The sequence below is a fragment of the Lottia gigantea genome (assembly GCF_000327385.1).
Source record: "Lottia gigantea unplaced genomic scaffold LOTGIsca_95, whole genome shotgun sequence".
NCBI lineage: Eukaryota > Metazoa > Mollusca > Gastropoda > Lottiidae > Lottia > Lottia gigantea.
The window spans coordinates 308,887-331,702 of NW_008711088.1; the positions used below are offsets into that span (position 1 = coordinate 308,887).

A 22,816-nucleotide genomic window follows, 5' to 3' on the forward strand; every position below is an offset into this window, starting at 1 on the left:
CTCTCTCTCTCTCTCTCTTTAACATCTTACTTATTTCCCTTATTCGTCTTTCGATTTCGTTTCTAGAAAAACTCAAGACGGAGTGTAGACGTCAAGATGCAAGAAGATGGAAGCAGCTCAGTTGGAACCTACAGCACCATCAGAAGTATTTTTACAGATAACGGTGCTTCGTTTTACTGTCCTGGCTCGCATTCTGTCGTTACCAGCGGATCCTTCGTCAGCGCTTGTGAGAGTTTACAAGACCGACTTCATGCGTTGGATCTTTCAACCGATCATAACTTAAGAAATTCTGTCATTGTCAAAGAATTTTTGTTTAAAGGGAAATCCTGGGACGGACGCCATAGCGAGGACAGACCCTTGGGGTACGGATTCCATAGCGCGGATAGAGCCTTGAGGTACGGATTCCATAACGAGAGAGCCTTGGGGTACGGATTCCATAACGAGAGAGCCTTGGGGGTCGGACTCCACCATAGCGAGTTCATAGCCTTGGGGTACGAATTTCATAGCGAGGGAAGAGCCTTAGGGGTAGAGTATGGCGAGGAAATTTTGGACTACAGTGATATATTAAAGAAGCTCTTGCGGAAAAGACCGGACAGTTTTTGCTGTGAATTCCTGGATGATCGCGATCTTGGTGATGTGGTGAAAACTGAAATTGAAAATAAAATTCGATTTTGTCTTCAAAGAAACTGAAAGTTGACTTACAATTTATTCCAAATCTGTTAACGAAAAGCTGCCTTTTTACCCTAAAAATGTGGGTACTTAAAGCTATAGGGAGCAGACTGACTTAAATGGGGGACAACACGAGTTTGGGATTCAAAAAGCGACACTGGGGAGTGAAAACTTTTGAAAAGTAGAATGGATTTGGTGCATCCTGGCATATATTTTAGGACAAAAACGTATAAAAATCATATTTAGAAAAAAAAAACCAGTTGTTAGAAATAGGGATACAAACAATTTTAAAAGGGGCAAGCAACAACCCCACCCCCACATCCCTAATTTTTTTTTTTTTAACTGAAAGGGGAGTTTCTGTTCCTATTTTTCAAACAGAATGCAACACTTCTTGTAATAAAACAGTTTCTATAACTTTACAACGAATCAACATCAACCCCTCCTCGTTTAGCCAATCAAGTGCAAAAAGTCGGACGTAAAACTCTATAATAATCCTGTTCCTTTTTTTAACCCCGCATTGGTTATTCTCAAAACTGCTTTGTCATCTCGCCATCGTCTTTCATGTCAACTAAGCGACTATACGATACGCATAAGATAAAGGACAAAATACTTGTGGGTATCCGAAAACAAAACCCGTCGTTGGTTTCAAAGACATTTTTTCGAGAACGAATTACTGCGAGTAGGCCCTTGGCTACTGTGGTATATTTTTCGAGATATCAAACAGCAAGACCTGGTCGTCAGCGTTGTATTCTTTTAGGTTGCAGTTGTTACGGTAAGTTTACCTCGTTCAATTCTATTCTCTGACCCTCACCCTCCTCCCCCTCCCCCTCCCCCAAAGAAAAGAAAACGGAGCCTGGGCTGTGTGGTTTCAAGTATATAAACTTTTTAAAGGGCTGGCCCATATGGAAATAGAAATCCCTGAGATAAGGCAAGAGTCGTAGCTTAAAATATAATCAAAGATCAAGGCATTTATAATTTGTGGCATGTTGGTCATTTTGACGGTAGTTAAGTCACATTTTGAGTCTTTTCACTACCGAAAACATGACTACATGCCGAATATTTCAAAATTAAAATCTTTAGTTCATTTAAAATCGTATTTAGGTGGTAATTTTTGTGCCAATTCGGTTATGACTGAGGCTTGAAAGTAGAAAAAAAAATCGAACTTTGTAAACGGAATGGAAATATTCGACGAAACTAGAGCTTATCTGCGATGTCGTCACACATAGAGAAAAAACAGTTCGAAGTTTACAAAACATTTTATGAGAATCCTCCCCAATTTCAATCTAAACTTTAATAAAAACGAAGAAAAAAATTGTTTTCAACCGGATGTTTGTCCGACTCGCGACAATCACTACAAAAATATTTGTTGCAGAAGCGAGTAATTTGTGCAGCCGACATTTTTTTTCTCCGGTAGGTCAAATTCTTGTATTTTTCAAACGGTTCGTTTTTAGAACCTTTGCAGATGTCTAAGCGATTTTGCCAGGTAGTCGAAATTATAAAAAAAAATGCATGGTCGAAGGAGACGCACAAAAACATGTTTTTTCTTTTTTAATCCAACGGGAGATAACTCTTTCACATTTACCTGGTTTGGGTTTTGTATGGCGGGGAATACGTGCCAAAATGTAAACTAATTACATAAACATTTTTGGAAGAACAACATGTCGTCTGGTGAGTTCTGTTGAAGGTTATATATATTACTTGTTCTCACTCCTCGTTCAGGGAGTTCGCGTAATTTGCCCATTCTCCACTCTATCTCTAGCTGTCCTGATGAGGATTATGTATCTGAAACATGTCATGTGTCAACAATGGCATGAGCTGAGCTGAGCTGTAGTCAATGTACCAAGATTAGGTCCTTTATTAACTGTCCCAAATTCCAAAACTAGCTCCAATAACATGTCAGTAGCATGAAATGATGAAATAAGCTCTAGTCAATTAGCTAACATTAAGTCTTATATTAGAAAGTTAATCTCCATTTCTAAAACTAGCTGTCCTGATGAGGATTGTGTATCTGAAACATGTCAGTAACAAGAGATGAGCTCTAGTCATTTAGCTAACATTAAGTCCTATTAGAAAGTTAACCTCCATTTCTAAAACTAGCTGTCCTGATGAGGATTGTGTATCTGAAACATGTCAGTAACAAGAGATGAGCTCTAGTCAATTAGCTAACATTAAGTCCTATATTAGAAAGTTAACCTCCATTTCTAAAACTAGCTGTCCTGATGAGGATTGTGTATCTGAAACATGTCAGTAACAAGAGATGAGCTCTAGTCAATTAGCTCACATTCAGTCCTATATTAGAAAGTTAACCTCCATTTCTAAAACTAGCTGTCCTGATGAGGATTGTGTATCTGAAACATGTCAGTATGAGATGAGCTCAAGTCAATTAGCTAACATTCAGTCCTATTAGAAAGTTAACCTCCATTTCTAAAACTAGCTGTCCTGAGGAGGATTGTGTATCTGAAACAGCAGCATGAGATGAGCTCTAGTCAATTAGCTAACATTTAATCCCAAGTAAAACTAGCTGTCCTGATGAGGATTGTTTATCAGAAACATGCCAGCAGTATGAGATGACCTTGAGTCAATCTAAAAATGTAAAATGTTTTTTTTTTTCTAAAACTAGCTGTCCTGATAAAGATTGTGTATCAGAAACGTGGCCGACATTTTGAGATAAGCTTTAATCTTTGGGATAACATTTTGTCCTATATTAGAAAGTTAACGTCCATTTATAAAACTAGCTGTCCTGATGAGGATTGTGTATCAGAAACGTGTGTCTGTAGCAAGAGGTGAGGTGTAGTCAATCCGTTAGACCAATCATATTTTAGTCTCCGAAACAGGAATTTTTTAGCTAAGCTAATCAGTAATAGTGTTAACAGCTCACTGTCGAAATTTGAGCCTTCAAATCCATGTGTGTTGAAAGTTGAAATGACTGTCATCTTTTCTTGAGACACTGCCATATATAGAAATGACATCTAAAGAAATTCCTAGTTTGAGATATTTTTGAAGGAATTATTTCGTACATTTCTAGTACTTCTGAAGACTATTTACATATATTCAAGACTCAAATCAACCAAGCCAAGGACCATGTATAGTGTATTGTTGTATTTTTAAAGGAATTATGTGATTTTCGTACATTTCTAGTATTTCTGAAGACTATTTACATATATTCAAGACTCAAATCAACCAAGCCAAGGACCATGTATAGTGTATCGTTGTATTTTTGAAGGAATTATGTGATTTTGGTACATTTCTAGTATTTCTGAAGACTATTTACATATATTCAAGACTCAAATCAACCCCTGAAAATAGCAAACCATGGTGTTTAATAGTAAACTTTTGTTTCATATGTTTCAGGGATAATTCTTAGTGGTATACAATAATCAAAAAAGATGCTGTTCTGTGGTAACAACACTGACTGGACTGCAGTTTGGCAGAATAAAGGAATCAACATTTGTTTCTTTGAGTCTTTTACAAGCGGTCTTTTATTATTTCTGATATTCTTCAGCTACATTCTACAACGTCTGATTTATAAACGCTACGCAACGAAAGTGGAAATCAAATCAACGCAGAGTACGTGGTGTTATGGTCTTCATAAAGCCATCATTGTGACCTTGATATTTGAAGCTTTGATACACGTTATAATGCAGGATAATCTGTATAAGAATCAACGTGTGTTGGGATATCAGGTGCAGACGGGTGTGTGCTTGATAATTGCGTGGTGTTTGTCGTTGAGTTTGATGAATCTGGAACGAACTCATCTCTTGCCGTCTCTGCCTACACGAAGTCATGGTTTAGTTTTACTGTGTTTCTGGGGCCTGGCGTTCATAAAGGAGAATTTGTGTATCGTATCATGGTGGAGTGATCAATGGTGGTGGAAACTTAAAAGGTAATGTGATCAGCCCCGTCCTTGGGGTGGGGTCCGTGGGGGCTGGACCCCAGCAAGTGAAAATTAAGCCCCAGCAAAACCTTCTTCAGTTCAGCAGAGATTGATTAATTTACAGTGTCTTTGTACAAAATCAAAAAGATATAGATTTTGATAGTTTTTGGCAGCTCAAAATTGTCAGAAATGAGTTCTCGGGGCCTTTAATTCTTCAAATTTTCTGAGTATAAAATCTGAGCCCCAGCACCAATTCATTCCTGGCGTCGGGACCGTTAAAAATAACACACACGAATTCATTCCTGGCGTCGTTCTTAAAATGGCTACAAACTAACAACATGTTTCAGTTTCTGTTTTAATATTTCTAAAATTATGATTATATTTTCTAGTACACAAGATAAAGTGGAATTCAGTTTTTGGATAATCAGATATACATGTACGTTGGTAGTTTTTGTACTTGGAATCAGAGCTCCTGCCTTGAACTACCAGACACAACATTTTAAAATCAACTCGAATGAGGTCAGCATCGTTTATAATTTATCAACCTTTAGCTGTGGCTACTCAGTGATTTGAAAGCTTTGTGTTTTTCAACCTAGTTTCCACCTGGGCCCTATCAGTGATGTAGGTAAGAGAGGCTAACATAGAAAAAGTGTCTAGTTGTTCAGATGGGACAATAAACTGAGGCCCTGTGTGCTACAGGCTGTACATGTTAAAGATCCCTCGACAGTTGGAAATAGAAAAAGCATCTAGTCGTTCAGATTAGACGATAAACCGAGGCCTTGTGTACTACAGGCTGTACACGTTAAAGAGTCCTCGACAGTTGGAAATCGAAAAAGAATCTAATCGTTCAGATGGGACACCGAGAAAGGAACAGGCATTTGTGATAGTCTTTTTAAAATTTCCTTCATTGCACACTACAGTATATTTCCTAATAATGTTGCCATATTTGCCGGTCGTGTCCGTTTGTCTGTCTAAAATGTCAGATTGAAAATAGCTTCCGTTGGACTTCAAGTATATCTCTAGAATGTTAAAAAACTTAACAGATTATCGATGGCAGACTACAGATCAATAATAGATTAATTGTTAAACCCTGTAAATACTAAATTAAAAACTTGTCAAAATTCTTTATCTTAATGGGTATTCTTGTTTTGATCAGTTGTTATAGTTTATTGTGGGTATGTTATGTGTTATAGAAGTATATTCTTGTTTTGATCAGTTATTATAGTTTATTGTGGGTATGTTATGTGTTATAGAAGTATATTCTTGTTTTGATCAGTTGTTATAGTTTATTGTGGGTATGTTATGTGTTATAGAAGTATATTCTTGTTTTGATCAGTTATTATAGTTTATTGTGGGTATGATATGTGTTATAGAAGTATATTCTTGTTTTGATCAGTTATTATAGTTTATTGTGGGTATGTTATGTGTTATAGAAGTATATTCTTGTTTTGATCAGTTGTTATAGTTTATTGTGGGTATGTTATGTGTTATAGAAGTATATTCTTGTTTTGATCAGTTATTATAGTTTATTGTGGGTATGTTATGTGTTATAGAAGTATATTCTTGTTTTGATCAGTTGTTATAGTTTATTGTGGGTATGTTATGTGTTATAGAAGTATATTCTTGTTTTGATCAGTTATTATAGTTTATTGTGGGTATGTTATGTGTTATAGAAGTATATTCTTGTTTTGATCAGTTATTATAGTTTATTGTGGGTATGATATGTGTTATAGAAGTATATTCTTGTTTTGATCAGTTATTATAGTTTATTGTGGGTATGTTATGCGTTGAAGGGAAACTATGTAGAAGAGATTACTACTTGTTAACGGGTACAGTGGAGAAAATGTAACTTTGACATATAATCGATTATGAAATTTGATAATCGATAATCGAAATTATAAATTCCTAGCGAGGATAATCAATTATTTCAATTATTTTAACCAGCCATTTTGTGTGTATATACTTTCGGTTTGCCATCTGTTATATTTTCTTATATTTATTTTAGGCTGTTGGTTCATCGAGTAGCGCTAATGATTCTACATGGAGTAATGTCTACGTTAAATTAAAAATGATGTTACCCTACGTCTGGCCGAAAGGTTATACTAAACTTCAAATAATTGTTGGTATCTGTGTTGTTTTTCTGGCAGCCGGCCGAGCCATCAACGTTCTTTTTCCCATTTACAGCAAATATATCAGTAAGTCACCCCTTTCCGTCTGTCCGTCTGTCCACAATGGAACACTGTAGAGGAACTTGGCTATCTTTCGATGAACGGTCTTTGAGTTATTGCCCTTGACTTAGGAAAGACGCGTCAAAACTTGTTTGTGAACACAATAGAGACTATAGTTTTAATTTTGATTTAAATTTTGACAATTTTCCGATAAATGGTTTTTGAGTTATTGCCCTTGACTTGTTAAAATTTGTTTGTGAACACAATAGAGACTATAGTTTTAATTTTGATTTAAATTTTGACAATTTTCCGATAAATGGTTTTTGAGTTATTGCCCTTGACTTGTTAAAATTTGTTTGTGAACACAATAGAGACTACGCTTTTCACAAATTGGTGACTGACCTTGATATACTGAAAATTTATCAGGCAAGTAGGCGTATGTAACTGGGCAACCAATTGTTTAAAGATATTTCTGTCCTCTCCGAAGCTGTGATCCTGTCATCAGTCTAGGTCAAAAGGCTGTTGAGAAGAGGGCTGTTGTTAGACCCTGACTGAAGTGGCTATATTAAAATAATAGCTTATAAAAAAACAGAACGAAAGTCTAATTTTTCTTAGACTGATAATCTTGTTTTTTTTTTATATATATTAGCTGCTACCAATTTTTTGCCAATATGATGTTTGGATTTGGTGTTTTGTTTTGCAGTTCGGATCATTAGTACTTGGTTTATTTATGTGCTGTTTTATTTTTCAGTAAACAGTTTAACTTCTAGTCCAGATAAATTCAGTAATAAAGATACTCCCCTACAGTTCCGATATGACCTTATCTTAATATATGTACTTTTATTATTCTTAAAGGGTGGTGGATCAGGTACGTTCGCTTTTCTTACAAAATAACCTTTTTCTCGCGAACGACCATCTCTGCAGTCTGAACTCTGGGGACTTTTCAGCCTGGTTTCCCCCTGTCAGTGATGTAGATAAGAGGGGCTGACATGGAAAAAGTGTCTAGTTGTTCAGATGAGACAATAAACCGAGGTCTCGTGTGCTACAGACTGTACATGTTAAAGATCCCTCGACAGTTGGAAATCGAAAAAATGTCTAATCGTTAAGATTGGACAATAAACCGAGGCCCTGTGTGCTACATGCTGTGCGCGTTAAAGATCCCTCGACAGTTGGTAATAGAAATATATATGCCCTGGTAAAATTTCCCTCATTGCACACTGCATGGTATTGCCTGTCTTCTTGAGCTCAGTCATTCCTTTTGAAGAGTCCACTTAGTTAATTTGGTTATATTTATTGCTTACTCATTCCTATGTTCTGTTTTGATAGGTGCTACAGGTCTGATAAATAATATGAGGTCGTTGTTATGGATACGAGTTCAACAACATACGACTAGACATATAGAACTAAAACTATTTTCTCATCTTCATTCGTAAGTTAAAATATTTTCAGGCAGATGAGCCTATTTTTTTTCGCTCGATCATATCGATTATAATCACTTGCAAATTTTTACGTAAAATCTAGAAGCGGCACATGTAGCAAATATTTAAGAGTGGATGTCATACGGCTCAATTTTTTCGTCATTCATGTGATCGGTAGAAAATGGCAGAGGAAGCCATTTTGTACATCACATGATATCAACATAGCTTCCGATTGGTTTAAACATATAAATTTTTCGATAAATTATGACATGCATGTGTAAACCAGTGAATGGATTCGCGGGCGTAAATAACCGGCAAAGATATATTAAAAAAAATTGGCTGGTGATTGGTACAGACGCAAAAAAATCGTCATAGAGCTGAGAATAACGTAAAGAGACTACAGTTTTTTCCTGATTTTGACAAAATTTTGCATTTCTATACTGATGAGATGAAATAAAATGGTTTCCGCTTATTTTTTTTTCAGATTATCTTTACGTTGGCATCTTGAAAGAAAAACAGGGGAAGTTTTGAGAGTTGTTGATAGAGGAACTAACAGTATTAATAATCTTCTCAGGTAAGTTATCTCCCCTTATCTCTAGTTCCTACGCTCAGTTGTACTCCACGGGGGTGGGGGGAGGGGGGTAGCTAGGATAATAATAATCTTCTCAGGTAAGTTATCTCCCCTTATCTCTAGTTCCAACGCTCAGTTGTATCCAGGGGGGTGGAGGAACTAACTATTAATAATCTTCTCAGGTAAGTTATCTCCCCTTATCTCTAGTTCCTACGCTCAGTTGTATCCAAGGGGGTGGAGGAACTAACAGTATTAATAATCTTCTCAGGTAAGTTATCTCCCCTTATCTCTAGTTCCAACGCTCAGTTGTATCCAGGGGGGTGGAGGAACTAACAGTATTAATAATCTTCTCAGGTAAGTTATCTCCCCTTATCTCTAGTTCCAACGCTCAGTTGTATCCAGGGGGGTGGAGGAACTAACAGTATTAATAATCTTCTCAGGTAAGTTATCTCCCCTTATCTCTAGTTCCTACGCTCAGTTGTACTCCACAGGGGTGGGGGGAGGGGGGTAGCTAGGATAATAATAATCTTCTGAGGTAAGTTATCTCCCCTTATCTCTAGTTCCTACGCTCAGTTGTATCCAGGGGGGTGGAGGGAAGGGGGGTAGCTAAGATAATAATAATCTTGTCAGGTAAAGAAAATGTTTAATTTCAGTTATATAGCAAGGGAAATAACTCTTGTTAACAAGGGATTAATTCAGACCACAATATAACTATTAAAATGTTTGATTTCAGTTATATAGCAAGGGAAATAACTCTTGTTAAGGGATTAATTCAGACCACAATATAACTATTAAAATGTTTGATTTCAGTTATATAGCAAGGGAAATAACTCGTGTTAACAAGAGATTAATTCAGACCACAATATAACTATTAAAATGTTTAATTTCTGTTACATAGCAAGGAAAGTAATTCTTGTTAACAAGAGATTAATTCAGACCACAATATAACTATTAAAATGTTTAATTTCACTTATATAGCAAGGGAAATAACTCTTTTTAACAAGAGATTAATTCAGACCACAATATAACTATTAAAATGTTTGATTTCAGTTATATAGCAAGGGAAATAACTCGTGTTAACAAGGGATTAATTCAGACCACAATATAACTATTAAAATGTTTAATTTCAGTTATATAGCAAGGGAAATAACTCTTGTTAAGAAAGGATTAATTCAGACCACAATATAACTATTAAAATGTTTAATTTCAGTTATGTAGTGTTTAATATTTTACCAACAATAGTTGATATCGTGGTAGCTATCGTGTATTTTATCACAGCTTTTAATTATATTTTTGGTTTAGTCGTCTTTTTATGTATGGGTGTATATTTAGGTAAGTCTCATTTTTCAATTCTTTTGTCAAATTTTCACGGTTAAGAATGGAACAAAGCAAAAGTATTTTGCATATTTTTTGTAAAAAAAATTTCATGATCAAAAATGTCGTGAGTATAGCTTTCACAAATTTGAGAAAAAAAAAATTTCGACTTTCCAAAAAAGGCGGATTGCTTCTTTAAGTTTACTTAGCATGATCTAACTTACTTTGGTAGCTGTCAGTCAAAATGTCATGTAATTGTGAAATTCTTAACCATCAAGTGAGCCACTTAATACAAACTTTAGCCAATGCTGATTGGATGAAAAGTTGATTAGGTCAGTGAAAGAAAAAGTGTCTAGTCATTCAGATTGGACATTAAACAGAAACCCCGTGTGCTACAGACTTCAAATTCCCTCACAATCGAAAGTCCCAAAAACAGAATAGGCTAATGCTACTGTCCTGGTAAAATTTCCCTCATTGTACACTGCATGGCATTGCCTGTTTTCATTAGCAGGTGCAGAAAATTAGGACTAAAAACTTCATTTCAATTCATTTTAGATGAGTTTGATTTTCATAATTTTTTTATGAGCAAGTTTTGAGTTATTTCCCTTGATTTTTATTTCAGCATTAACTATAATGATAACAGAATGGAGAACTAAATATAGAAGAGAGATGAATAAACTGGATAACGCTTGTAATACGACGGCCGTGGATTCTTTGATCAACTTTGAAACAGTATGTTTTAACATATAATTATAAATATAGTGCTCACCCTTTCTAACTCTTGGGTCACTGTCTGAACAAAACAGAATTATAAAGACGTTTTCTAAATTTGTTTTTGCATGTATTGGGGACACTGATAGCATCAATTTACAGTCAGATGTTAGTGGTTCCTTTAATTATACTAAAACTGAAGTTAAACTGAAAATGAAAGAGATTGTAAAGAGGTTTTCTACATTTGTTATGTGTATCAGAGACACTGATAGCATCAATTTACATCATTCTAATTTTCAATCAGACGTCTGTGGTTCTTGTTAAAGAGACACTGATAGCATCAATTTACATCATTCTAATTTTCAATCAGACGTCTGTGGTTCTTGTTAAAGAGATTATTAAGAGGTTTTCTATATTTTGTATGTGTATCAGGGACACTGATAGCATCAATTTACATCATTCTAATTTTCAATCAGACGTCTGTGGTTCCTGCAATTTCTCTAAAACTAAGTGTTTGATGACGTCATTATCTTAAATGCTGGTTAAAATATCTAAGAACCTTGGCAAAGGTGACGTCATCTATGGTTTATATTTTCTCAAATCATTACTTGTGACAAATTTAATTTGATTTTGAAATTGTTGAATTTTATGTATTTTTAGGTAAAATATTATGGTACGTCAGATTTTGAAAGAAATAGATACGATGAAGCTATAAAACTATATCAGGTACTTTACAACTTTATAAAAAAATAATAATGGTCGAGGGTTCTAATCTTGGGTGACATTAAAGGGACAGATTTGTCGTTTTTGGGAGTTGATTTGAGTGTTGAATATATGTAAATATATATATAATGTCTTCAGAAATACTAGAAATGTACCAAAATCACATAATTCCTTTAAAAATATCACAAACTAGGAATTTTACTTTCTATTTCTATAGATGTCTTTTCTATATATGGCAGTGTCTCAAGAAAAGACGAGTCGTCTTATTAACTTTCAAACGTAGATAATTCTGACACACATGGATTTGAAGGTTCAAATTTCGACGGTGAGCTGTGAACACTATTACTGATTAGCTTAGCTAAAAAAATTCCTGTTTCTGAGACTAAAGTACGATTGGTCAAAAAAAGGGTGCACCTGTCCCTTTAAGTCTATGAAAATATGCAAATCTATTTCAGGAAGCAGAATGGAATTCCACCGCCAGTTTAAATCTGTTGAACTTCGTACAGAACTTGGTTATTTCTGGTGGATATTTAGTTGGATGTATGCTAGCAGCCTGGGCCGTCGTACATGGTATACAAGATCTACACCTAACAGTTGGAGATTATGTTTTATTTGGTACCTACATCTCTCAGTTATATGTACCGTTGAACTGGCTAGGGACATATTACAGGTAATCCCTTGAGTTTTAGATTTACTAGTCATTACTGAGTTATAGCCCTTGTGAACTGAAAATATGTTGAAAAGGGACTAGTGAACGTGAAACCACCGTTGTATTTAAGGAATGATCTGAACATTTATGCAGTTTATCGATGTATAAACAGAAAAAACCTCTATACACTGTATAAAACCGCGTAGTGTGACCACTATCTGATAAAAATTTACTGAGTTATAGCCCTTGATATACTGAAAATATGTTGAAAAGGGGCTTGTAAAGTGTGGGGTGTAGCTTTGTTTTGTTGGATGGGATTGAGTGTGACCACTATCTGACAGAAATTTACAGAGTTACAGCCCTTGATATTCAGAATATATGTTGATAGTGGCTTGTGAATGCAATAGAGCCCACATTGTAATGTCCATGCACAAAATCTTGAATTTGGGTACAATTTAACAAATATTTCTGGAGTTACTGCCCTTGATATATGAAAAAATAGTTTGTTTCTAATTGGGATATCACCTGTATTTTAGAATGATCCAAACAGCGTTTATAGATATGGAAAATATGTTCGATCTATTGGATGAAAATGCTGAGGTAAGTTTAATTCTGATAGAGATTTTGACAGTTGTGGGCTGGAGTAGAGTCAGCAAAAAAAGGTCCTGTTAAAAGGGGATTTTCCACACCTGCGAAGATGGATTTTTTCTAACATTACATTTACAATGATGGAATCAATGTCGAGCATCACCGTAATTTTCGTTTTGTTAGAATCACATAACTCTGTGGCCTTTGAACTTTTGGTTGCACACGCAGTTCTAAATGGCTGATACTAGATCAGTTTCGTTAAAAAAAAACTTTGATGGAACCAGAGACGTGACATAAATGGTGTAGGGAGAAAATGATGGTATGACTGGACTACAAAATTAAAGAAAAAAATAACCCACGACCCATGGTAAAATAATTGAAATAATCGATTATCATCGCTAGGAATTTATAATTTCGATCATAGATTATCAAATTTCATAATCGATTATATGTCAAAGTTACATTTTCTCCACTGTACCCATTAACTCGTTTAATATTTGAAAATTAGAAGATTTTAATACTATTTTCAATGAAAAAGTGACATTTTATATTTTGATGGTTTTTTTTTAGGTAAAAGATAAAATGAACGCGGGTGTTTTACAGATGAAAGGTGGTAAAATACAATTTGATAATGTAACGTTTAGATATGAACCAGAGTAAGTAAGATTTGATTAAATTTTTACCAATTTTAATCTTCAAAATGATATTTGTTTGTTGATTTTGTCTGAATTTGAAGTTATTTTACTGTACTATTTAATCATGTAACTATTACCAATTTCAAAGTTCATTTATTTGCCGTGAAAGACGTTATTTAGTATGGTTTCTGCGTCGAGAAGTTTCAGTGAAATCTTATTTTGAGCTTATCTTTTTTTTGATATTTAGTAAAGTTTTTGATGTTTTCACTCAAGTCGCAAGTTAAAATCTTTATGTTGTAAATAGTATTAAATTGTGTATTAATGTAATTTGGTTTATTTTACAGAAAAGCGATATTAAAGAATATTTCATTCACAGTCAATCCTGGACAGACATTGGCTTTGGTAAGTTTTTTAATCATATAAAACTATGTATGTTTCTTACTAGGAAATCACACACACTAACTTAGTTAGTTCCTCCACCTAATATATATATAATTGACGCGGAATTACTTTTGGAGAAAAACGCAAAAAACTATTGGTACACGTCTTTTGTTAAAATCTTTTTTATTATTTTTTTTACCGCTATACGTGGTTTTCATTCTTGGAAATATAAACCTCGTATAACAATTTGAAATCTCCGGCCTATTGAACCAATAACTCGTATAATAATACAGTATACGAGGTTTTTCATTTTCATCCGCAGAAAAAGGAACATTGAACCTCGTATAATAATATATTTTACAAGGTTTTAAATCTGACTGTTTATATACGTGTTATTTAATTAGTGGTTTTTGGGTTATTTACAATCAAACTAAGAATACGAGGTTTTGATCACAGGATCCGCGTTTTTACGAGGGTTCAAAAAGTCAAAAATGTCAAAATGACCAAATATGGTATATAGTATATAAGGTTTCAAGCAATCACCCACGATATCGTATTTTTATAGAGTCTATAATATTTCAACAAAACCTTCAAATCATATTTAAAGCCATTTCTAAACTTGAAATATGAATTGGTCCCTTAATGTTGTCAATATGATGCCAAATTGACCAAGTGCCTAACTGACAAGTGCCAAATTGACACAGTGCCTAACTGGCAAAGTGCCAAATTGACATAGTGCCTAACTGACAAAGTGCCAAATTGACTCAGTGCCTGACTGAAAAAGTGCCAAATTGACCAAGTGCCTGACTGACAAAGTGCCTAATTGACCAAGTGCCTAACTGACAAAGTGCCAAATTGACACAGTGCCTAACTGACAAAGTGCCAAATTGACCAAGTGCCTAACTGACAAAGTGCCAAATTGACCAAGTGCCTAACTGACAGAGTGCCAAATTGACACAGTGCCTAACTGACAAAGTGCCAAATTGACCAAGTGCCTAACTGACAAAGTGCCTAACTGACAAAGTGCCTAAAGTACTGTGCCCATATAATTGTGGCTAAATGACAGTGAATTCTATTTTTCAGGTGGGTCATACTGGAAGTGGTAAAAGCACCATTGTTCGACTGTTATTTAGATTTTATGATATTGAGACTGGAACTATCACTATAGATGATCAAGATATATCTAAGGTAATTTTCCCTCATTTCACACTGCATGGCATTGCCTGTCTTCATTAGCCCAATTAGGCGCAGGATGTAAAACTCCATTCATTTCAAACACCATGTACATCTGTATCTACTGTCTATCATTGTACACTGCATGGTGTTGCTTGTCTTCATTAGCCCACATGGTGCAGAAAAGTAGGACGTAAATCTCCTTGCATGCTACAGGCTGTGCATGTTAAAGATCCCTTGACAGTTGGAAATCAAAAAAGAGTAGGCTAATGTCACTGTCCTGGTAAAATTTCCCTCATTGAACACTGCATGGTGTTGCCTGTCTTCATTAGTCTAATTAAGTACAGAAAAGTAGGATTTTTTTCACAAAACTTGGGAATCGCGGTGGCTCAGTGAGTTAGATGCTTGCTTGCTAACCTGAAGGTCAAGGGTTTAATCCTGGCATAGGTCAAGATAATACCTTCAGATTTTTCAACCCAGTTTTCCCCTGTCAGTGATGTAGGTAAGAGAGGCTGACATGAAAAAGTGTCTAGTCGTTCAGATGGGACAATAAACCGTGGTCCTGTGTGCTACAGACTATCTGAAAAATTGAAATAGAGTAGGCTTCAGATTTTTCAACCCAGTTTCCCCCTGTCAGTGATGTAGGTAAGAGGGACTGACATGGAAAAAGTGTCTATTTGTTCAGATGAGACAATAAACCGAGGTCCTATGTGCTACAGGCTATCTTAAAAATCGAACTAAAGTAGGCTTCAGATTTTTCAACCCAGTTTCCCCCTGTCAGTGATGTAGGTAAGAGAGGCTGACATGAAAAAGTGTCTAGTCGTTCAGATGAGACAATAAACCGTGGTCCTGTGTGCTACAGACTATCTGAAAAATTGAAATAGAGTAGGCTTCAGATTTTTCAACCCAGTTTTCCCCTGTCAGTGATGCAGGTAAGAGGGACTGACATGGAAAAAGCATCTAGTCGTTCGCATGGGACAATAAACCGAGGTCCTATGTGCTACAGGCTATCTGAAAAATCGAACTAAAGTAGGCTTCAGATTTTTCAAACTGGTTTCCCCCTGTCAGTGATGTAGGTAAGAGGGGCTGACATGGAAAAAACGTTGAGTCGTTCAGAATGGATGTCTTTGAATAAAGTTTTGAAAATGGTTCCTGCTATTGTTTCAGGTAACTCAGGAGTCTTTAAGAAGTGTTATTGGGGTAGTTCCACAAGATACTGTTTTATTTAACAATGATATTAGGTAAGTATACCTGGTCGCTAACATAGGAGGCGCTCGATTGGTCAATTTGGCACGTCTGCATTCATGGAATCAGAATTCTGAATTCTGAAAGTGCAGAACTCACAAAATGTTAAAGATCCCTCGACAGTTGGAAATTGAAAAAGAGCAGGCTAATGCCGCTGTCCTGGTGAAATTTCCCTCAATGCACCCTGCGTGGCGTTGCCAGTCTTCATTAGCCCACATGGTGCAGAAAAGTAGGACGTAAAACTCCATTCATTTCATTTCATTACCACTATATATAAGTTAACTTATTATTATATTTTTTTAAGATATAATATTCGTTACGGACGAGTAACTGCTATGGACGGTGAAGTTTATGAGGCCGCAACTGCTGCAGATATCCATCACCGAATTCTGGCTTTTCCTAAAGGTAAAGGAGCCACGGTGGCTCAGTGAGTTAAAGTTTCAGGGATTAATCCCAGCTTAGGTTGAGATAATACCTTCAGATTGTTCAACCTAGTTTCCCCCTGTCAGTGAGTTAGACACTTGCTCGCTAACCTGAAGGTCCAGGGTTCAATCCCAGCATAGGTCAAGATAATACCTTCAGATTTTTCAACCTGGTTTCCCTCTGTAAGTGAGTTAGATACTTGCTTGCTAACCTGAAGGTCCAGGGTTCAATCCCAGCATAGGTTGAGATAATACCTTCAGATTGTTCAACCCAGTTTCCCCTGTCAGTGAGTTACACACTAGTTCGCTAACCTGAAGGTCCAGGGTTCAATCCTAGCATAGGTCGAGATAATACCTTCAGATTTTTCAACCCAGTTTCCCCTTGTCAGTGATACAGGTAAGAGGGGCTGACATGGAAAAAGCGTCTAGTCGTTCTACCAGCTGGTCCTTGGTCAAACCTCTTGATATATAGGGTCCTTTTTACCAGCTGGTCCTTGGCCAAACCTCTTGATATATGGGATCCTTTCTACCAGCTGGTCCTTGGCCAGACCTCTTGATATATGGGGTCCTTTCTACCAGCTGGTCCTTGGTCAAACCTCTTGATATATGGGGTCCTTTCTACCAGCTGGTTCTTGGCCAAACCTCTTGATATATGGGGTCCTTTCTACCAGCTGGTCCTTGGCCAAACCTCTTGATATATGGGGTCCTTTCTACCAGCTGGTCCTTGGTCAAACCTCTTGATATATGGGGTCCTTTCTACCAGCTGGTCCTTGGTCAAACCTCTTGAAATATGGGGTCCTTTCTACCAGCTGGTCCTTGGCCAAACCTCTTGATATATGGGGTCCATTCTACCAGCTGGTCCTTGGTCAAACCTCTTGATATATGGGGTCCTTTCTACCAGCTGGTCCTTGGTCAAACTTCTTGATATATGGGGTCCTTTCTACCAGCTGGTCCTTGACCAAACTTCCTGAACGTTCATATAAATATGAAATAATTTGAATATTTTGTAGGTTATGATACCGTCGTCGGTGAAAGAGGTTTAAAATTAAGTGGTGGAGAGAAACAGAGAACTGCGATAGCGAGAACTATATTAAAGGCACCGTCCATAGTATTGCTTGATGAGGTATGTTTTTAAAGGTATACTACCTCTTAGTTAGAATGAGAAAAAAAGGCGTAGGTATTAAGAGGTGAAAGCCATCACTGGACCAACTCGCTAAAGCACTGGCACAGGCATCAGAATTGTTTTTACCTTGAGGAGGATAAGGGTTAGGTATTAAAGGGCGAGAGCCAACACTAGGCTTACTCTCGAAAGCACTGGCACAGGCATAAGAATTTTTCTTACCTTGAGGAGGATTCAAACCCACGGCACCTAATCACCCATCAGAAGTAAATATGTGATGGTGGGGTTCGGCCGACACTGGACTGACTCCTAGAAGCACAGGCACAGGCATAAGAATTGTTCTTACCTTGAGAAGGATTCAAACCCACGGCACCTAATCGCCCATCAGAAGTAAATATGTGATGGTGGGGTTCCGCCGACACTGGACTGACTCCCAGAAGCACTGGCACAGGCATAAGAATTGTTCTTACCGAACCCATGGATTCGAACCCATGGCACCTAATCGCCTAGCAGACGACAATCCAATACAGTAATAAGCAAAACTACAGCAAAATTTTAGTAAGCATATTTTCTAAATGGGGTGTCACCTTTAAAAAAAACAGTCAAATTTTGATTTTTCATATTTTTTCACTTTTTTAGGCTACGTCAGCATTGGATACCAAAACGGAACGAAATATCCAATCATCATTGTCAAGAATCTGTCAAAATAAATCTACGATCATCGTGGCACATAGATTGTCTACGATTATACATGCTGATTTAATTCTAGTCGTCAACGAAGGTGAAATTATTGAACGGGGAACGTAAGTTAATTTATTTCCATTTCTACTATCACTCCCTTCAATGAACAAGTTACACAAACTGGTGTTTATTTTTCTATAAACTGTAGTTTATCACGTGATACTATGACATCATCAAAACACAACAATGACGTAATCTAAGATTTGTGGTAAATTCAAATAACTGATCATATAAAACAGTGAAAATTGTATTAATAAAAGTATCTGAATATAAATATAAGAATTAAACGTTGGTCTCACTAACATTATTGGTGTGTAAACGCAATTGATCACGCCACAAACTTACGTAACTTTGTCATTTTGGTTTTTGGATCGGATTTGCTCTGGTCCGGTTTTATTATATGCCACATCTCTCTATGTGGACGTACATTATCGGCACCCCTGTCCGTTCGTCAGTCCGTCCGTCAACATTTGCTTGTAAACGCTCTAAAAACTAGATTTTTTGATGGAATCAAATGAAATTCGGTATGTGTATTCATATTCATAAAACGAAGATCAAGTTTGAGCTATTTTCGACCATTAGAAACAGAGTTATTGCCCTTGCCCCAAAATCTTGAACATTTACCATCTGCATGTCGTGGTGGGCGTATATGGCTGTGGTCCACTATCTTTGAGTTTGCGTTTAAGTTGGAGTTTGCATTGACATGTAATCGCAGCCTTAGTTTATTATTGTATGTTGATTATGGTTTTGTTTTGTAATTTTAGACACGAGGAATTGTTGAGTGAAGATGGACACTATGCTGATATGTGGAAACAACAACTGATAAAACAAGAATAAGCTCTTACACCTTGACATTATTAGACACTTTTCATCTTCACAAGGTCAAGCTCAGTGAGGGGATACAGGGGGGAGTTTTATTTCTAATAAATTCAAAAATGTTTTTGCTCCATAATATGTGTCAGAAGGCAAGATATAACAACCTATATCTAATACCTTGACATCAATAGACACTTTTCTTGTATCATGGAAGTTTTACAAACTTTGTCTAATACCTTGACTTCATTAGACATTTTTTCTCTTTTTCGAAAGTTGAAGCACCCCCTAACTAACATCTTCAAAATGTCAAGCTATTCAAAACTGTGCCTAAGTGTCAAGGTATTAGACAGAGTTTGTAAAATGCCTGGTAACTTATTGGACTTGACTTGAGACTTGACGTTGTGGAGATGTTGTTATTTAAGTTTATTGTATAGTGCTCATTTACCAAAATTTTTATGAATCATGATATTTAGAATTTTTATGAATCATGATATTTAGAATTTGTTCACGCCTTGTTTTTATACGCCCACATCTCTCTATGTGGACGTATATTGTCGGCACCCCTGTCCGTCCGTCGGTCGGTCCGTTCGTCAACATTTGCTCTAAAAACTAGATTTTTTGATGGAATCAAATGAAATTCGGTATGTGTATACATATTCATAAAACGAAGATCAAGTTCGAATTTGAGCTATTTTCGACCATTAGAAGCAGAGTTATTGCCCTTGCCCCAAAATCTTGAATATTTACCATCTGCATGCTGTGGTGGGCGTATATGGCTGTGGTTCACTATCTTTAAGATACTGAAAGCGGGGTCGTAGCGCAAATTATAAGATGGCGACGTGGTATAAACGAATAGCCAATTTGACGTCATTAAACACTCGATCAACAACAAGAAAATGGGAGTAAACCTGCCGTCTCTCAGAAATGTGTGTTGGTAAAATTCATTTGAAAGTATCATTAAATAGCTTAATCAATTCTGATTTTAATGATGTCAAATATGATTAGTTTCGAGTTAGTGGGATTCGAGGAGAAGGCTATAAAGACGTCAAGGTGGCCATTTTACTGCAGTGACATCACGTTACTTTTGTTTGTTTGCGTTAAGAGCCTCATTCTGGATTCAATATGGCCGTCGTGTGAATAAGATTCTATTGCGGGTCTTTTTGAATCTCCAAATTTACATATCAGGTCATGTGTAGGCCTATCAAATGACCAATGAAATCTTCGCTAGGTTTTTGGTTTTGTATATTCATACGTATAAAAATAACTGCTTGTTTTGATGTTTTGAATTGTACTTTTGCTAGATCTTGATCATGTAACTTTTTTTTTTAAATTTTGTAATCTTTTTTGTCAATTATCAGTTATTTCATTTGAATGATTTTACAAGGATAACAACTTAGGTTCACCAGGATCCTTTCTACCAGCTGGTCCTTGACCGAACCTCTTGGTATTGATTTTACAAGGATAACAACTTAGGTTCACCAGGATCCTTTCTACCAGCTGGTCCTTGGTCAAACCTCTTGGTAATGATTTTACAAGGATAACAACTTAGGTTCACAAGGATCCTTTCTACCAGCTGGTCCTTGATCAAACCTCTTGGTATTGATTTTACAAGGATAACAACTTAGGTTCACGAGGATCCTTTCTACCAGCTGGTCCTTGATCAAACCTCTTGGTAATGATTTTACAAGAATAGTAACTTAGGTTTACAAGGATCCTTTCTACCAGCTGGTTCTTGACCAAACCTCTTGGTATTGTTTTTGCAAGGATAACAACCTAGGTTTACAAGGATCCTTTCTACCAGCTGAACCTCTTGGTATTGATTTTACAAGGATAACAACTTAGATTCACAAGGATCCTTTCTACCAGCTGGTCCTTGACCAAACCTCTTGGTAATGATTTTACAAGGATAATAACTTAGGTTCACAAGGATCCTTTCTACCAGCTGATCCTTGGTCAAACCTCTTGGTATTGATTTTACAAGGATAACAACTTAGGTTCACGAGGATCCTTTCTACCAGCTGGTTCTTGATCAAACCTCTTGGTATTGATTTTACAAGGATAACAACTTAGGTTCACAAGGATCCTTTCTACCAGCTGGTCCTTGGCCAAACCTCTTGGTATTGATCTTTCTTGGATTATCTGTACCCATTTACAGCTGGGTCGACTGGAATAATGAGGAAAGATGACTTTTCTAACTTCACATGCTGACTGAAATTAGACCCACAACCATCATTTGTTGTAATCAAGCAAATGATGTCAAGATTCCAACTCTCTAACCATATGGGCTACAACCCCTCCTCAAAGATTAGTGCAGCTAGGCTGTTGTCAAAATTATTATATTTTCTGAATTTGCCAAAAAAAGCTCAAATGGCTAGCTACTTTATTTATGAATATATTCTTATATTTCTATAATTTTTCATTTTTTTGAATTTTAAATTCCATAAATTTATTGTAAATCTAGGTTTTTGTGATTTTTCATTTTTTTTAATTCAAAAGTTTTTTGAATGTATGTATGTTATTTTTGAAGTGCTTAAAGAGATTGTAAAGAGGTTTTCTAAATTTTTTATGTGTATCAGGGACACTGATAGCATCAATTGTAAAGACGTCTGATTGAAAATTAGAATGATGTAAATTGATGCTATCAGTGTCCCTGATACACATACAAAATTTAGAAAATCTCTTTAAATTATGTATTGAAGGATATATGAAAATTTTTAATCGGTAAATGGCTAGGAAAAAGGGAAATGCTTTTCCCAAATTCTGTTAAAATGTGTGATTGCGAATAATATACATTATTAAAAATGCTGCTTTAAACAAAATTTTGGTTTACATTTTATGGAAGAAGTCCAATTTTCAATTTCAACCACACACTATGGCTATAGTAGTCAAGGTATAAGATAAAGTTCGTTATAGCATGACATTATGAAGATGGTTTTGTGTGAAGATATTCCAAAACTCTTTAGACTATCACTTGGCCTCCTGTAGCTAGTGTGATAGTTATCAACAAGAGTAAGATAAAACAGATAGATTCCTTTCCTATTCTCGGAGGGAACACATGAATGTTAGAATTTGGCAATTATTGGCTCAACTGTTTTGGAGTTATTGCCCTTTGCTTAGTAGACACGTTGGAGTTTAGTTTTTGCCTGATCTTTATGGAACTTAGCAGAACCAAGATCTCCGTCAAGTTCAAACAGGCCTGTGACTTAAGGGGGGCAATGCAACCGACCAATTCCATTACTGCAATCAAAAACCATAGACCATTGCCCATCCAGATATATTACTTGTCCCTCCAGATATATTACTTGTCCCTCTAGATATATTACTTGTCCCTCCAGATATATTACTTGCCCTTCCAGATATATTACTTGTCCCTCTAGATATATTACTTGCCCCTCCAGATATATCACTTGTCCCTCTAGATATATTACTTTTCTCTTTAGATATATTACTTGCCCCTCCATATATATTACTTGCCCCTCCAGATATATTACTTGTCCCTTCAGATATATTACTTGCCCCTCCAGATATATTACTTGCCCCTCCAGATATATTACTTGACCCTCCCCTGGATTGAACCCTTTGGGTGGGGGGGGGGGGG

General features: G+C 36.2%; 2 protein-coding genes across 2 annotated transcripts in view; both read left to right on the forward strand.

Annotated features, from left to right (window-relative positions):
• LOTGIDRAFT_170222 (hypothetical protein) overlaps window positions 1-690 on the forward strand; it is a gene marked incomplete at both ends in the record, with an annotated part of 59,006 nt that extends 58,316 nt beyond the window's left edge. The window contains one exon of the mRNA XM_009068855.1: window positions 67-690. Coding sequence (XP_009067103.1) covers window positions 67-690 — 624 coding nt within the window. The remainder of the gene's footprint in view (window positions 1-66) is intronic.
• A 3,365-nt stretch (window positions 691-4,055) lies between these two features.
• Window positions 4,056-19,239, forward strand: LOTGIDRAFT_135144 (hypothetical protein; the record flags this gene model as incomplete). The annotated part of the gene is made up of 19 exons (XM_009068856.1): window positions 4,056-4,552; window positions 4,933-5,062; window positions 6,549-6,738; window positions 7,487-7,579; window positions 8,038-8,140; window positions 8,614-8,703; window positions 9,911-10,032; window positions 10,637-10,746; window positions 11,386-11,451; window positions 11,904-12,118; window positions 12,634-12,697; window positions 13,256-13,341; window positions 13,665-13,722; window positions 14,785-14,889; window positions 16,042-16,115; window positions 16,424-16,524; window positions 17,552-17,664; window positions 18,301-18,464; window positions 19,167-19,239. The coding sequence occupies 19 exons, from the start codon at window positions 4,056-4,058 to the stop codon at window positions 19,237-19,239; spliced, it is 2,454 nt and encodes an 817-aa protein (XP_009067104.1).
• Window positions 19,240-22,816: the final 3,577 nt, after the last annotated feature.